The sequence below is a fragment of the Geotrypetes seraphini genome, chromosome 2 (genome assembly GCF_902459505.1).
Source record: "Geotrypetes seraphini chromosome 2, aGeoSer1.1, whole genome shotgun sequence".
Classification (NCBI taxonomy): Eukaryota; Metazoa; Chordata; class Amphibia; order Gymnophiona; family Dermophiidae; genus Geotrypetes; species Geotrypetes seraphini.
In genome coordinates this window covers 115,292,276-115,307,931 of record NC_047085.1, presented here as the reverse complement: position 1 = coordinate 115,307,931, position 15,656 = coordinate 115,292,276, and the positions used below count along the sequence as shown (strand labels likewise).

The 15,656-nt window shown below is 44.2% G+C and overlaps 1 protein-coding gene across 1 annotated transcript in view; it reads right to left on the bottom strand.

Moving 5' to 3' along the window:
• BPNT2 (3'(2'), 5'-bisphosphate nucleotidase 2) overlaps positions 1 to 15,656 on the bottom strand; it is a 64,887-nt gene that overhangs the window by 27,809 nt on the left and 21,422 nt on the right. The window contains exons 2-3 of the mRNA XM_033934519.1: positions 14,812 to 14,974; positions 2,205 to 2,300 (exon numbers count right to left, since the gene is read on the bottom strand). Of these exons, the coding sequence (XP_033790410.1) occupies positions 2,205 to 2,300; positions 14,812 to 14,974 (259 nt within the window). The remainder of the gene's footprint in view (positions 1 to 2,204; positions 2,301 to 14,811; positions 14,975 to 15,656) is intronic.

The window sequence follows — 15,656 nt, the reverse complement described above, 5'->3', positions numbered from 1 at the left end:
GCTGTCTTAATCGAAAGAAGATCTTCTTGACCAGTGAGTTGACTTGGTCTCTCATGGTTAATTTCGAGTTGAGTAGTACCCCAAGCACCCTTGACGTTCTGCTTATAGGTATCTGCTCACCCTTGTTCAAGGTGATTTCCTGTGGAGGTGGTGTGTTTTGGCTGCCAAACCAGAGCACCTTTGTTTTCTGTTTGTTCAATTTGAGGAAGCGCTGGTGAGACCATGAGTTTAAGTCTTCTATTAGTGTAGTAATGTACTAAATTATGTCTAGTACTGAGTCTTTATCCATGAATAGGAGGTAGATGTCATCTGCATAGGAGAAGGTGTGAGCGTTGAGGTCAGCGATATGTTGATCGAACACACTTACGTAGACATTGAATAGGGATGGTGAGAAAGGGGAGCCTTCATGTGCCACAGCGTCAACTCCTTCAAAGGTAGTTTCCTTTTGCAATCCTTACAGGAGATTTGGTCTTTTCTAGTGGGTGGGTGGGGTGGCAACCTCCGGGTGACTGGTTACCTACCTATTCAGTGTAATGTGCAGTTTTCCCCGGGTTCGGACAATGCCAGTTTCCGGAAACTTAGTTTTCAGGGCACTACTCTTTTACATCAGGTTTTACGTGCTGATGGAACAGTATAGTCTTAGGTGGATCTGCAGACTTGATACCAGTTCTCCTTGGGGGATTTTTTTTAGCTTTTAAACAACTACAACATTACATTTGACCCTTGGACCGGGTTAGTTTGACTTTCCCCATTGAGGTCCGTTTCCAGGAGGTGTTGCAACCTTACTTGGAAAAATGGCTTCACTGTCTCTGGGTTGCATAAAACCCTTCAGAGTCTCATTTCACCCCCTAGGTGGGTTGTCTTAAAGGAGAGGTGGTGTACCGATTTGGATATTCCCTCAGAATCGTTGTATTTGGAAGCTTTGATTAGATGGATTCCAAGTATTTCAGTTAATGGAGACTTGTGAAATTGCCAATTTCGGGTGCTCCATCGGGCATATTATACACAGAGCCAGCTTCATCTTTTGGGGTTTATACCATCGCCCGATTGTCAGAAATGTACTCATCATATCCATTTGTTTATTCATGCCTTTTGGTTGTACCCCAAGGTTAAGAGGTTTTGGAGACTAGTGCTCTGCTATATGGAGTCCCTTCTGCTTGACAAATATGAAGCTTTTTGGCTTCCCTTGCAGGGTCAGTGGCTGTTTATGAGGCGGGTTGGAGTTTTGGGAAAAAAGATAATCCTGTCTGTGTGGACCACTGCAGCGGCTCTCTCCTTTTGGGCTTGGAGAAGCAGACTTCTTACACTTTTGCTTTTGGAGTGGAGAGTAGCCTCTACCAGCTATAAGTATAAACAACAATTCCTTCAGATATGGGACCCCTACATCAATCCTTAGATCCCAGGGCACGCAATGAGGTCCTAAATTCCCTTTCCTAATATTGGGGTTGCGTGGGTAGGTGGGTGTGGCAGACGGGGACACGAGAGGGTGTGTGTGTGTGTGTGGGGGGGGGGGGGGGGTTGTTTGTTTGTTTTCTCTCTGCTCTATCTGGGTTGGGGATTACTTGTTCTCCTGCTTCTTGGAAAGATGGAAGCAAGATCTCGGAAGGCTCTAAGAGTCAGTAGTTTTCCAAGTTCTTTGCTGAGGTAACGCTTTGGGTTGGGTTTGGATGGGTTGAGGGGGAAGCATTATAGTTAAATTAATTGGGATATTGGATTTTTCTTTTCATATTAGCTATGATGTTGCAGTGCATCATTATGCCTTTTGCTTTGTTTGGATATATGATCTGTACTCGGTGGGATGTGGTCCATATTATCTTGCTGCTGTTCTTTTTGTTTCCTTGTTCTGTATACTGGAGGTTGCTCCCTACTCCAGGAGGGGGTAGGGGTTCATGCTATTTTATTTGTGATTATTGTTCCAGTTTTGTATGGGACTTGCTTCTGTTTTGGGCTATGCCCTGTGTGCATGTTTGTAATTTATTCAGAAAACCAATAACAAACTGTTGTACCATAATTATAACCTCTTTTCATAAAACATTCCTAGTTGGCATGCAGTTTTACACTTGATCTCCATCTTTTAATTTAGAGCAATAGTTAGATTTTCTGTTTGAGTCCTATGAACTCAGTTCTTTTCACAACGTATTAAGACATGCTCTCAAATATCTAATTTCTCGGTGCCTCCAGTGTTTTGATGGCTGGATACTTACCTGTGTATGCAGAGAAGGGCTTGTGTATGACTCCTATAACTGGTTTACCATCCACAGCCACGCACACCATTGTGGTGACATATTGTCGTAGATCCTCTGGAAAAAAAAAAAAAAAAAATCAATACATCAAATGACAGAAAATGTACTTCCACATTTTTACTGGTGCTTTATAACACATTACACTTCTCCCTCCATATTCGCAGTTTCAGCAATCGCGGTTTCGATTATTTGTGGTTTTTAGCTTTCTGGCTCCTCCCCCAAATGACATCAGCTTAGTTAGAGAAATCGCTGATTCCAAACGTTTACAGAGAAACTTGTTGATTCCCAGCACTTTCTTCACCGAGTTTTGCCTCTCCTTCAGGAACAGGCCAGGTCTCCCACGATGTTATTCACAGTTTCACCATATTCACAATGGTTTTTAATAGAAAACAGCAAATAACATATCAAAAAGTTATTTGCAGTTTTTCTCAATTCGTGGGTCTGTTAATCCCCTATCACAGCGAATATGGAGGGAGAAGTGTACACACAAGTACAAACCCACCCTTCACATAGCTAAAGTGGTATCCCAGGTAATGTGAGAATATGAAATTTGAAGTCTAGTCACCTGGGGCCAGATTCTATAAAAGGATGCTATATTAAATGCCTACATTAATCACCTAAAAGAGCTTTAACAAATTCATAATTGGAAAAATAATAATAATTGGCTAATAGGCACCTACCCATTTCTATAAAAGGTAGGTGCCTATCACATGGAGGCTACCTGCGCCTAACGCTTAAATGGGAATATTTGGGAGTGAAGACAAAGATAGGCACCTTTAGGCACGATTCTGAAAAGAACTTAGGCCCACATGTTTCTTCTCTGCTCACTAACAAGGATCCCCAAGCCCTATTAGCTAAGCAGTCCTCTCCAGAGCCTCCTTGAGTCAGGGAGTCAGCTTCCAGTTGCTAACACCGAAAAGCACCCCCACACATGGCTCTGGATAGGAATCGCTAGCTGGTGGGGTTTGGGGATTCTCGCCAGCTACTATGACAATGCAAGCTGCCACTGGGTGGGCCTGAACTGAAACTGGGTAGGCCACTGCTATATGAAGACAAAAGAAATTTCTGAAATATCCCATCACGAACACAGGCACAAGTACGCTGACAGTGACCCTATTTTTAAAATAGTCAAAACAGAAAGCAAGGGAGGCGTTTTTTCAACCAACGATAAAGTCTTTATTTAAACACTGATCGAACAAAGATCCCAATTTCAGCATATAGGAGATGCCTTCAGCATTACCGTATTTTCGCGGATATAACGCGCGCGTTATACGTGATTTTACGTACCGCGCATACCCCTCGCGCGTTATATGCCTGAGCGCGGTATACAAAAGTTTTTAAACATAGTTCCCACCCCGCCCGACGCCCGATTCACCCCCCCAGCAGGACCGCTCGCACCCCCACCCCGAACGACCGCTCGCACGCGCTCCCACCCGCACCCGCATCCACGATCGGAGCAAGAGGGAGCCCAAGCCCTCTTGCCCGGCCGACTCCCCGACGTCCGATACATCCCCCCCCCCGGCAGGACCACTCGCACCCTCACCCCGAAGGACCGCCGACTCCCCAACAATATCGGGCCAGGAGGGAGCCCAAACCCTCCTGGCCACGGCGACCCCCTAACCCCACCCCGCACTACATTACGGGCAGGAGGGATCCCAGGCCCTCCTGCCCTCGACGCAAACCCCCTCCCCCCAACGACCGCCCCCCCCCCAAGAACCTCCGCCCGTCCCCCAGCCGACCCGCGACCCCCCTGGCCGACCCCCACGACACCCCCACCCGCCTTCCCCGTACTTTGTGTAGTTGGGCCAGAAGGGAGCCCAAACCCTCCTGGCCACGGCGACCCCCTAACCCCACCCCGCACTACATTACGGGCAGGAGGGATCCCAGGCCCTCCTGCCCTCGACGCAAACCCCCCTCCCCCCCAGCCGACCCGCGACCCCCCTGGCCGACCCCCACGACCCCCCCACCCCCCTTCCCCGTACCTTTGGAAGTTGGCCGGACAGACGGGAGCCAAACCCGCCTGTCCGGCAGGCAGCCAACGAAGGAATGAGGCCGGATTGGCCCATCCGTCCTAAAGCTCCGCCTACTGGTGGGGCCTAAGGCGCGTGGGCCAATCAGAATAGGCCCTGGAGCCTTAGGTCCCACCTGGGGGCGCGGCCTGAGGCACATGGGCCAAACCCGACCATGTGTCTCAGGCCGCGCCCCCAGGTGGGACCTAAGGCTCCAGGGCCTATTCTGATTGGCCCACGCGCCTTAGGCCCCACCAGTAGGCGGAGCTTTAGGACGGATGGGCCAATCCGGCCTCATTCCTTCGTTGGCTGCCTGCCGGACAGGCGGGTTTGGCTCCCGTCTGTCCGGCCAACTTCCAAAGGTACGGGGAAGGGGGGTGGGGGGGTCGTGGGGGTCGGCCAGGGGGGTCGCGGGTCGGCTGGGGGGGAGGGGGGTTTGCGTCGAGGGCAGGAGGGCCTGGGATCCCTCCTGCCCGTAATGTAGTGCGGGGTGGGGTTAGGGGGTCGCCGTGGCCAGGAGGATTTGGGCTCCCTCCTGGCCCAATATTGTCGGGGAGTCGGCGGTCCTTCGGGGTGGGGGTGCGAGTGGTCCTGCCGAGGGGGGAGAAGAATCGGACGTCGAGGGGGGGCATCAGGCTTTCAGGATGGGGACAGGACTTCAAGGGGGGACAGGCAGATCTTCAAGGGGGACAGGCAGACCTTCAAGGGGGACAGGACTTCAAGGGGGGACAGGCAGACCTTCAAGGGGGGACAGGCAGACCTTCAAGGGGGGACAGGACTTCAAGGGGGACAGGCACAGAGAGGCGGGGCAGTGCACCGAAAGTCAGGGCGGGTGAACGGTGAGTCGGGGCAACCAGAGGAGAGTCGGGGCAGTGCACCGAAAGTCAGGGTGAGTCGGGGCAACCAGAGGAGAGTCGGGGCAGTGCACCGAAAGTCAGGGTGAGTCGGGGCAACCAGATGAGAGTCGGGGAGGGCGAAAGGAGAGTCGGGGTGGCCAGAGGAGAGTCGGGGAGAGCGAAAGGAGAGTCGGGGTGGCCAGAGGAGAGTCGGGCAGCATGCGCGTTATATGCCTGAGCGCGGTATAGAAAAGTTTTTGTACATATCATCGTGATTTCTGCGCGCTATACCCCTGTGCGCGTTTTACAATGGTGCGCGTTATATCCGCGAAAATACGGTACTATATGTCTAGGCATCAGGGTGAACATTATACAGTCAGCATTACTATATGTCTAGGCATCAGGGTGAACATTAAACATATAAAAGAGGTCACTGCAGCTAGCTACACATATTGTGAAAATATTCAACTGCTAAATGCAGCTCTTATCCCCTCCTATCTCCTCCCGAGTCTGGACCCAAGACTATAATTATCTATAGTAGCATCAATATTAACCATATGGCTAGAGAAAACATCCTCCAGTTATATGATGGTGTCTCGTGGCCTCTAATATTATAATAGCAGGCTTAATTTGGGCAATACGGTGGCTAAAATTAGAGTGAAGGTCCAAAGAGGGAACTTCTCAGGACATTCCTATAGCATCACCTCCACTGGATTGATAATTAGTGGGTAAAAATTGGATGAATTCTCCTTATGTACTGTCCTTGTGAATAAAGACTATCTTCATTATTTATGAATTCACCACTGACTGGAGGTCTTTTGAACTTTTATACCTCAATTCTTGGTTTCTTCTATAAATTGATGAAAACTTCTTGCTAGCTACAAGCAAAATGACTGCTCTTGATCGAACAGCCCAAAGGCTGGTTATAATTCCGAGGCAATTCATCCCCTGGCTTGATTTGACTATTGGCCGTGTTATGATGGTTTATTTTTATCTCAATTCACATCAGTGACGTGGTGCTCCCTTTACAAAACGCAACAGTAACTTAAGAACAGAGGTTCTGTAGGGGTGATTCCTGCTTCACCTAATGGTATGAGGCCTTAGTCTGAGGCCAAGCAAATTATGAACCATCTTTGCTGCCCTGAAGCATTCTGGATGTGTTTACAAGAACTGTGTGTGTGTACAGCCAAGGACAATTATCATCTCTGCATGTCCATGCCTATGTGAATGTGGAAGAGTGTTACATTCTCATCTCTGGTTATGAACTGTGCTTTGTGTTCTTATCTGTGGCTTGTCTTGCTGACTACCAAGGCCTTTGCACAAGAAGAACACTATTCATTCCCTGCTGGTCTGGATTGATTCGTCCTCGAGGGTCACCCGACACATGCTAAGGATCGAGGTGCTTTTCAAAGTTAGACAATTTTGGTTATTGGGGTAGCTCAGACCTACAATTGTAAACTCCTTAATACTGCACCATTTTTACAATAAGAACTGATAAGAAGAATTTCTCATGTGTGATCTTGCCCTCGGCTGAGAGTAAAAGAAGAACTGATCTTTTGAATAACTGAACTTTCTCTGGTTTGTATCACAAGAAGGACTGGCAATCATATGCTTTGGCTGTACCAGGGGTAAGAGACCTTGTGCTGACATGGCGAAGAATCTACAACTGCAAGACTTCATCAGGCCCGCTGCATGCTCGTATCCTGAACAAGATCTGGGTCCACAGACTGTGGCTATATCCAAGAGTGAGGCAGGAATTATCTTTTTCAGTTTTGCTCGGATAGCTAGAATCTTGTTTTGAATGGATCAGGTGCGTTTGGATCCTTGGTGCTAAGCTATCATAAGTTTTGCTGCTATACTTATCAGGAATCAGTCTTGTAAGGAATTATATATTGTGTAATAATTAGTCATATTTACTAATTACTTAGTGATTACCTGTGTAAGAGTTGTATGCTGACATATATATATATATATATATATATATATACACACACACACAAACATACATACACATACATACAGAGATATTGTAAATCATTATTAGTTTTGTTATTCGCTGCTGGCCCTGTGAATATATTTTTCTATCTTTATAATAAAATCAGTTTCAGATATCTTGGCTTCCATTTTACCATTGTAAGAAGACATTAAGCTGTACCTGGTATGCAGTAGGTGTAATTTCCCTAGACACGAGATGTTTATCTAATTGTTTAATTACACCATAAATACTCCCACAGTTCTCAACCCAGTCCTCAGATTTTCAGGATACCCACAACGAATATACATGAGATGGAATGCGTACAATGGAGGCAGTGCAACCAAATCTATCTCATGCCTCTTCACCATGAATATCTTGAAAGCCTGACAGGCAGGGTTGAGAACTCCTGATTTAGAGGTGTGTACTGTATAATTGACTATAAGCCAAGATTTTTGGTTCCAAAAACTGGGATCCTGGCTTATAGTTGAGTTGGCACAATATCCTGTTCTGGCATTTTGTTTCTTTCTGCTATTGCCTGGATGCTAAAGTAAATGCAAGTAGGGCCAGCAAGGGGCCTTAAGCATCTGCACCTGAAGACAGCAAGCCTTATGCATGCAAAGTTTATATTCAAATTAAAGAAAAAAACCAGGGAAGAAAAATGTTATCCTGGTTTATATATGGATGGGTTTATGTTCGAGTATATACGGTATGGGGCTCATAATCATAACTTAAATACATCTAAACACCCACCCAAGTCGGCACTTGGACGATCTACAAAACAGTACCCTCTAAGATGCCCCACTGTTCTGTTGGTGTGTCTGTGTGGCCAATCCATTACAATGATGGCCCCTCCCCCATCCAAATGGTCTGCATTTGGACGTTTTGAACTTGGGACGTTTTTGTGCTCGAAAATGGCCAACAAAGTTAGGCGTCCTATGTTTGGATGTCCTGATGGCCAAGACATCTAAAAAAACATTTGGACATCTAGTGGTTTTGAAAATGTACATTTCCTCACCCTAACTTTTGGATGTCTTGCAAGAAACATCCAAAATCGGACTTAGACACACTATCAAAAATATCCCTCTTTATTTTTTATTCCTAGGTAATAAGTGTTCTTTCTTAATTGCCTATGATACAAAAGTATAGAAAATGGCTATCATAGGTTCATTGTTTATTTAAAATTTGATTACACACCTCTCATAATTCTAGGTGAGAATACAACAATAATAAAATAGGGGGATACAAAATTTAAAACAAAGACATATACAAACTGACTACATAGACCAGGGGTAGGGAACTCCGGTTCTCGAGAGCCGTATTCCAGTCGGGTTTTCAGCATTTCCCCAATGAATATGCATGAGATCTATTTGCATTAACTGCTTTCAATGCATATTCATTGGGGAAATCCTGAAAACCCGACTGGAATATGGCTCTCGAGGACCGGAGTTCCCTACCAGAACAAACCAGACTGATTATACAAGGGAAGAAGGAGCAAAATATTTCAGATTAATTTCAAGCTGAGTAAACTTAGGGGCTCTTTTACTAAGGTGCAAACATCCAGCAGATGCATTTTGCTATGTATGCTGCCAATTTATCAAGAAAAGGGGAAAAAAGTACTCTATAGAAGCATCTGCTAAGATGTGCAATGTCTACAAGGAATATTCCGGCATGCCTGTTGGGGATCAAGACAAACCTTGAGCACCTCACTTCATATGCAAGTACTGCCCCCCAAAACTCTGGAAGGAAAAAATTTAATTTCTCACTAGTATTGTAGAATTTTCCGCTATAACATTTCTTAGAATGTTTAATTTTTAAACATATTTAAATTAAAAAATTTTCAAGTTTCAAGTTTAATTACATTTGATGAATCGCTTATTACAATATCTAAGCGATGTACAGTTTAAAAACCAACAGATTGTGGTAATACATATAGTTTAAATGGGCTAGACAATAGACAGACAATTTGGACAGACATGAATGAGTAGGAAAGAGGGGAAAAGTTACAATTATGATATTTGTTAAAATTTACATAAAAAGGAAAACACATTAGGTAAAAATGGGGTGAGGTAAGGTAGAAATTTAGAATAGATCTGTCATAAATCAAATGCGTCTTGAAATAAATATGTTTTTAAAATTTTTTTAAAAGAAGTAATGTCTTTTTCGTTTTTAATAAAATTTGGAAGGGCGTTCCACAATGAAGGGGCCACCACGGAGAACATATCATTTCGTCTTGTGCCGATAATTCTCAACGAGGGGATTGAAAGCAAGTTCGATGAGGATGATCTTAGAGAGCGAGAGGAGTTGTATGGGACAATCATTTTTGATATAAATTGGGGTTCGTTAAAGATTAATGTTTTATAAACCAGAAATATAACTTTGAAAGTGATTCGATGAGAGATGGGAAGCCAATGTTATTTGAAAATATATATGAAATATTTTGTGAAAATTTCATACACATTAGTCAAAAGTGAAATAAATTAATTTTTTCATTATCATAATTTCATTTTGTTCTTCTACAGGATGGTACAGAGGGGAAAAGAGGACCATGAAGTTTGCTATCCCAGTAATTTGGCGGAAATCCATTGACCACTCAAGCAACTGCTACTTTTGCATGTGGACCCTTCCAAACGTTGAACTAGAAAGCATGCATCTGCAATCATATATCCAGACATTTCATCATCCATTGCCACAAGCTCCCCATACCCATTTCTTCAGGAGAGAGCAGCAAGTCAGAGAGTGAGGGAGATGTTTACAATATCAGTGGTGCAACTAATAAGAGAAACCCATACTATTCAAACCAAAACCACCTCAATGATTTGAACAGAGATCTTAGTCCAACGTCAAGGCTCAAGCAGTGGAACTTGATGGATGAAAATGTGTAAGTCACAGATCAGAGAAAGCGCCACAAAGCTTTTTCCACCTTCTTCACCTATCAAGATGGGCTCTGCTTCTGCCACGGTCTGGTTGAGGCAATTGGAATCACCTGTAACCTGAAAGAATGGGGGTGTCTTCATTGACAGCTCATTCAGGAGCATCAAAGCCATGCTGCTCCATAAAAGGAACAAGTACCTGCCTCTTCCACTGGCTTACTCAGTGCACCTCAAAGACGATTACAACAGCATCAAGATCTTACTAGGCGCCATGAAGTACGAGTACAGCTGGTAGGTCGTCATAAACTTTAAAATGGTGGCATTCCTTTTATTATATATATATATATAATTCTTTCTTAATTTTCAAAACTTCAACAGTGCAATACAACAAATGCAACATATAATGATATGACAAAAGCACATTCAACTTTCACATGTTCATAATCAACCCTTTTCCCTCACCCACCCAATAATCATTCAATAAACACAAAAACATATATTGCCATAAAAACCGTACCCTATTTTGAATACTGATATCTTCCCACCCATCCCAAGTGTGAATATTCAAAATTCAATTTAAAACATAAATAACCCCCTCCCACCCTTTCCTGGATATGTACCAAAGTAAACAAAAAAAACTGACTCACAGTCAACAAACAATTATTAGGAAGTGACATATGATGCCAATGGGCCCCAAATCAATTTAGATATATTACCTTGCCCCAAATTCTCAGCATTTATTCTTTCATATCTATAACTAGAGCAAAGACTTGCCCACCAGAATGAAAAATTTAAACGATCACAGTTCTTCCAGTTTCGAGTGATCATCTGGATGGCTATCCCAGTCATTATAAGGAAAAGACGACCTTTATATTGGTGGCATTCCTAATGGGTCTCCAAGGCAGTTTTACAAAGTTTCCCTGCTATCTCTACTTTTTGGACAACAGGGACCCAAAGGCACACTACCAAAGGTGGGACTGACCACAGCGGACCGAGTTCTCTTTGGGGAAAAGCAACATCAAATGGGAACCACTGGTGGACCCCCAGAAGGTGCCGATGCCACTACTGCACATCATACTGGGCCTAATGAAACAATGTGTCAGAGCTCAGGATAAGTAGTCGGCAACCTTCAGTACCTTCAAGACATCTTCCCTAATCTGTCCGAGGCAAAGGTCAAAGCTGGTGTCTTCGTCAGACCACAGATAAAGAAGATCCTGGAGTGTAAGGAATTGCCCAAGAAGCTAACAAGAAAGGATAAAGCAGCTTGGAACAGCTTTGTCACAGTGGTTCCGGACTTCCTGGGCAATCACAAGCTCAAAACACTATATGGAGTTGGTTAAGAATCTGGCGAATTACAGTAAAATGGGCTGTAGGATGTCTCTCACAGTCCATATCCTTGATGCTCGGCTCGAGACATTCCAGGAGAACATGGGAGCATACTCAGAGAAGCAAAGTAAGTGCTTCTACCAACTTTGAATGACGCTACTAAGGATAATATAATGAGAAAATGAAGGAAGATTGCATCTTGGGGCTGATTCTTGAAAGTGACTTACAATATAATTGCAAATCTCTAAAAACTACTCACTTTTAAATCTTCTGTGGTCATCTCTGTATAACTTCAATATAAATACAAGTTGTGATTCATATACTGCTTTTTATGACTTTATAACAATAAAAAGATGAAAATTCAGCATTTTCATATTTTAAATAGGTAAATTGTAAATTTGACTACCATGGTCACAAAAAACAAAGTTTTATGGAAATAACAGACATTTTCTATACTTTTTAGGTATAAGCAATTAGGAAATTATACTCGGGGCCAAATTCTGTAAACAGCACTTAACTTAATTGCATTAATTAGCTTTAATTGGTGCAGTAATTGAACTCACCATTTAAAACCAGTGGACTCAAACTCAAACCCTTTGCGGGGCCACATTTTGGATTTGTAGGTACTTGGAGGGCCGCAGAAAAAATAGTTAATGTCTTATTAAAGAAATGACAATTTTGCATGAGGTAAAATTCTTTATAGTTTATAAAACTTTCCTTTAACAGTTAAAAGGAAAGATATATAATCTATAAAGAGTTTTACCTCATGCAAAATTGTCATTTCTTTAATAAGACATTAACTATTTTTTCTGCGGCCCTCCAAGTACTCTATTTTTTCTGCAGCACTCACATTTAAAGTTCAATATCTTTTCTTTCTCAAAACTGGCACATTTCAATCACTAAATTGAAAATAAAATCATTTTCCTACCTTTGTTTGGTAATTTCATCAGTCTCTGGTTGCACTTTATTCTTCTGACTGTGCATCCAATGCTTCTTCCCTTCTTTCAGCCTCCTGTATGCTTCCTCTCTTCCAGACCTCATTCCCTCCCCCAACTTTTTCTTTCTTTCTCTGTCTGTCTTTCTTTGATTCCGTGCCCCATTTTTTGCTTTGTTTCTGGTTCCCTGTCCCCCTCCTTCTTTCTTCCTTCCTCCGTGCCCCATTTTTTGCTTTTTTGTCTGGCTCCCTGTCCCCACCCCACCTTCTTTCTTTCTTTCTTTCTTCCTTCCTTCCTGCCCTCCCCCATGCCACCGCCGTCACGGAATAAGCTGCTGCCGCTGCCGCTATCGGGAACAGGCAGAGATCTCCCTGCTTCTCTTCTGCACCAGGCCGACCAACTCTCGCCGCCCGACGTCAATTCTAACGTCGGAAAGGACGTTCCGGGCAGCCAGGCAGCGATTGGCTAGCCAGAACGTCCTCTCGACGTCAGAATTGACGTCGGGCCGCGAGAGTTGGTCGGCCCCGCAGGGAAGAGAACAGTGGACCGCCCCCCCTTGGTACGCCACTGGCGCAGCAGCGTGTCTAGCCTGCTCGTTCGTTCAAAGCCGCGGGTGGCGGCTCCTTGCGAGATCCGTGCCTGCGTCTGAAGCCTCTCTGATGTTGTGACATCAGAGAGGCTTCCGATGCAGGAGTGGATAGCGCAAGGAGCCGCCAACCCGTGGCTTTGAACAAACGAGCCGGCTGCTGCTCCAAAAGGAAGACAATGATCACCTCCAGACCGCGGGCCACAAATAAAACCTGGAGAGCCACATGCGGCCCGTGGGCCGCGTGTTTGAGACCGCTGATTTAAAACACATTAAAATAAAGTAGACACCAGAATCATGACTACAGCATGGCACCTAAGGTCAAAGTAGGTGTGTTTAGGGGCAGAGGCGCCACTCTGCACGATTATCCAAAGAAAAATAGGCACAGGAAATGTAGCCCTCCATTACTGGCACCTAAGTTTTTTCTTAGGTACCAGTAGCTGTGATTCTGTTAACAGCGCCTAAGTGTGATTGATATACAGCCAGCACCGTTTTTCTAAGCACCAATCAATTTAGGTGCCGTTCTGCAGAATCTGGATTTTACTGACAAGGAACAAAAATTGTGTTACATAGTGTTATTATGCATGTTCTTTTGTGATATGCCCTAGAAAAGGCAGAAATTAAATAAACCATTTATCATTAACTGCCTCTTTTACAAAGCCATGAGGCAACGGCCCTGAAGCCCTTTAAATCTCTATGGGCTTCGGGGCCATTAGCGCAGAGCAGCCGCTAGCGTGGCTTTGTAAAAGAGGCCGTAAGATTTTTTTTTTTTTTTTTGCTACTTTGCCTCTAGTATTTTATAACACCATATGTGATGGAAACAGCTGTCTACTTGGCCTTTGCACAAAGGCGATTTGTTATTAAAAAAAACCAACTAACGTCTAAACCAGGGGTGCCCAAAAGGTCGATCGTGATCGACCAGTAGATCGCAAAGGCAACGCGAGTCGATCGTGGACCGGGATAGAATTGCATTGCCTTTGCATTCTGTTCTCCTTGCTTCCCTGATGATAGACATCGGGCCCACAGCTTCCCCCCCCCTCCCCCACGTCAATTTTGAAATCAGAGGGGAAGTTCCGAGTCAGCCAATCGCTGCCTGGCTGGCCCGGAACTTCCTCTCTGACAACTGAATTGACGTCGGGGGCTTGTGTGTGCCTGGCCTGGCGTCGGGGAAACAGGGAGAAATCGGTGGCGATGGCTTTGGAGGGAGGGAGGAAGAGAGAAAGATAGACACAGAGAGAGGGAGGGAGAGAGGGAGAGGGAGAAAGGGGAGGGGCAGGGAGAGAGGAAGAAAAAGTTGGACTCAGAGGGAGAGATAGAGAGATGTTGGTTGGGGAATGGAATGAGGTCTGGAGGAGAGGAAGCATGCAGGAGGCAAAAAGAAGGGAAGAAATATTAAATGCACAGTCAGAAGAAGTAAGTGCAACCAGAGACTCATGAAATCACCAGACAGCAAAGGTAGGAAAAATGATTTTATTTTAAATTTAGTGATCAAAATGTGTCTGAATTTATATCTGCTGTCTATATTTTGCACTATAGCCCCCTTTTACTAAACCGCGATAGTGATTTTTAGTGCAGGGAGCCTATGAGCATCGGGAGCAGCGTGAGGCATTCAGCACAGCTCCCTGTGCTAAAAACCGTTATTGAATTTAGTAAAAGGGGAGGGGGTATATTTGTCTATTTTTGTATAGTTGTTACTGAGGTGACATTGCATATTTTAAAGTCATCTGCCTTGACCTCTGTAAAAAACCAACAAATATAAATGATAATTAACATTTTCTCTGCGTACAGTGTGCTTTATGTTTTTTAAAATTTTATTGTTGGTAGATCAATTTGACTTGGTCATTTTAAAAGTAGCTCGAAAGCCAAAAAAGTGTGTGCACCCCTGGTCTAAAAGTTTACATGGACATACAACACCCAATGAAGTTTATATCTGTTATGAATCCAACCAAATTACACAAAAAATGTTGGTCTACAGAACTTCTCAGACTATATATCCTTTGAAAAGCAGCATCTACACACAGTTAAACATACCTGTATACTCTTGGGTAGCATCCAGTGGGTCAATCCAGATGGTAATACTTTCAGCAGGGACCTCCTGTTGCTGAGGTATCAACTGAGATATCTGACTTGGAATACTACGGTCCCAGGAGATCTGTTCCTGGCCATCTGGATCAAGATGTTCCTCTGTGTTTATCTGTTAAAAATAAATATTTTCTCTTAGACATTACTCCTCTCTCCCCAAATGAAGTTTCAGTTTGCTAAAACCAGCCTGGTGAGATGTGAACAATGATTTTACTGTGTTCCAGCCCAATGAATAATGGCTCCTTCAAATGCACCCATCTGGTAGATGAGAAGGGAGACTGGCACTGCAGTTCACTCACATCATCAAGTAAGTTTTACAAGAACTGCAATTGATCCTCCTAATGCAGGACCTGCTTCAGAAAAATGATTCAGGTGGTAATTCTCCCTCACATGGCAAACCGTACTCCCAAGGACAAGAGGCATCACTGTCTTTGAGGAATGAATACAGAATATAGCTAGATCAGCATGCATTATCAGCCATTTGCATGAACCACTAGGCCATGTCAGCCATTAAACCTAGCACTGGCAGGAAAATACTGTACCTCAGGCTCAGCCTACCAAATTCCAGGAAAGGTTACTGCTGAATTATCCCCTTGCCTGGCCCTCCTCCCAGAGCTAGCTTCTGATCCTTAATAAGTTTACTGTGAAAGGTGCTGCACTAATCCTTTCTTCTACAATGTCAGACCATGGGGAAGTCACTTAATCTCCCCCTCCCCCATTGCCCCAGGTACACTAGATAGAGTTTGAGCATGCCGGGACAGATAAGGAAATATGATAAAGTATATGAATGTAAA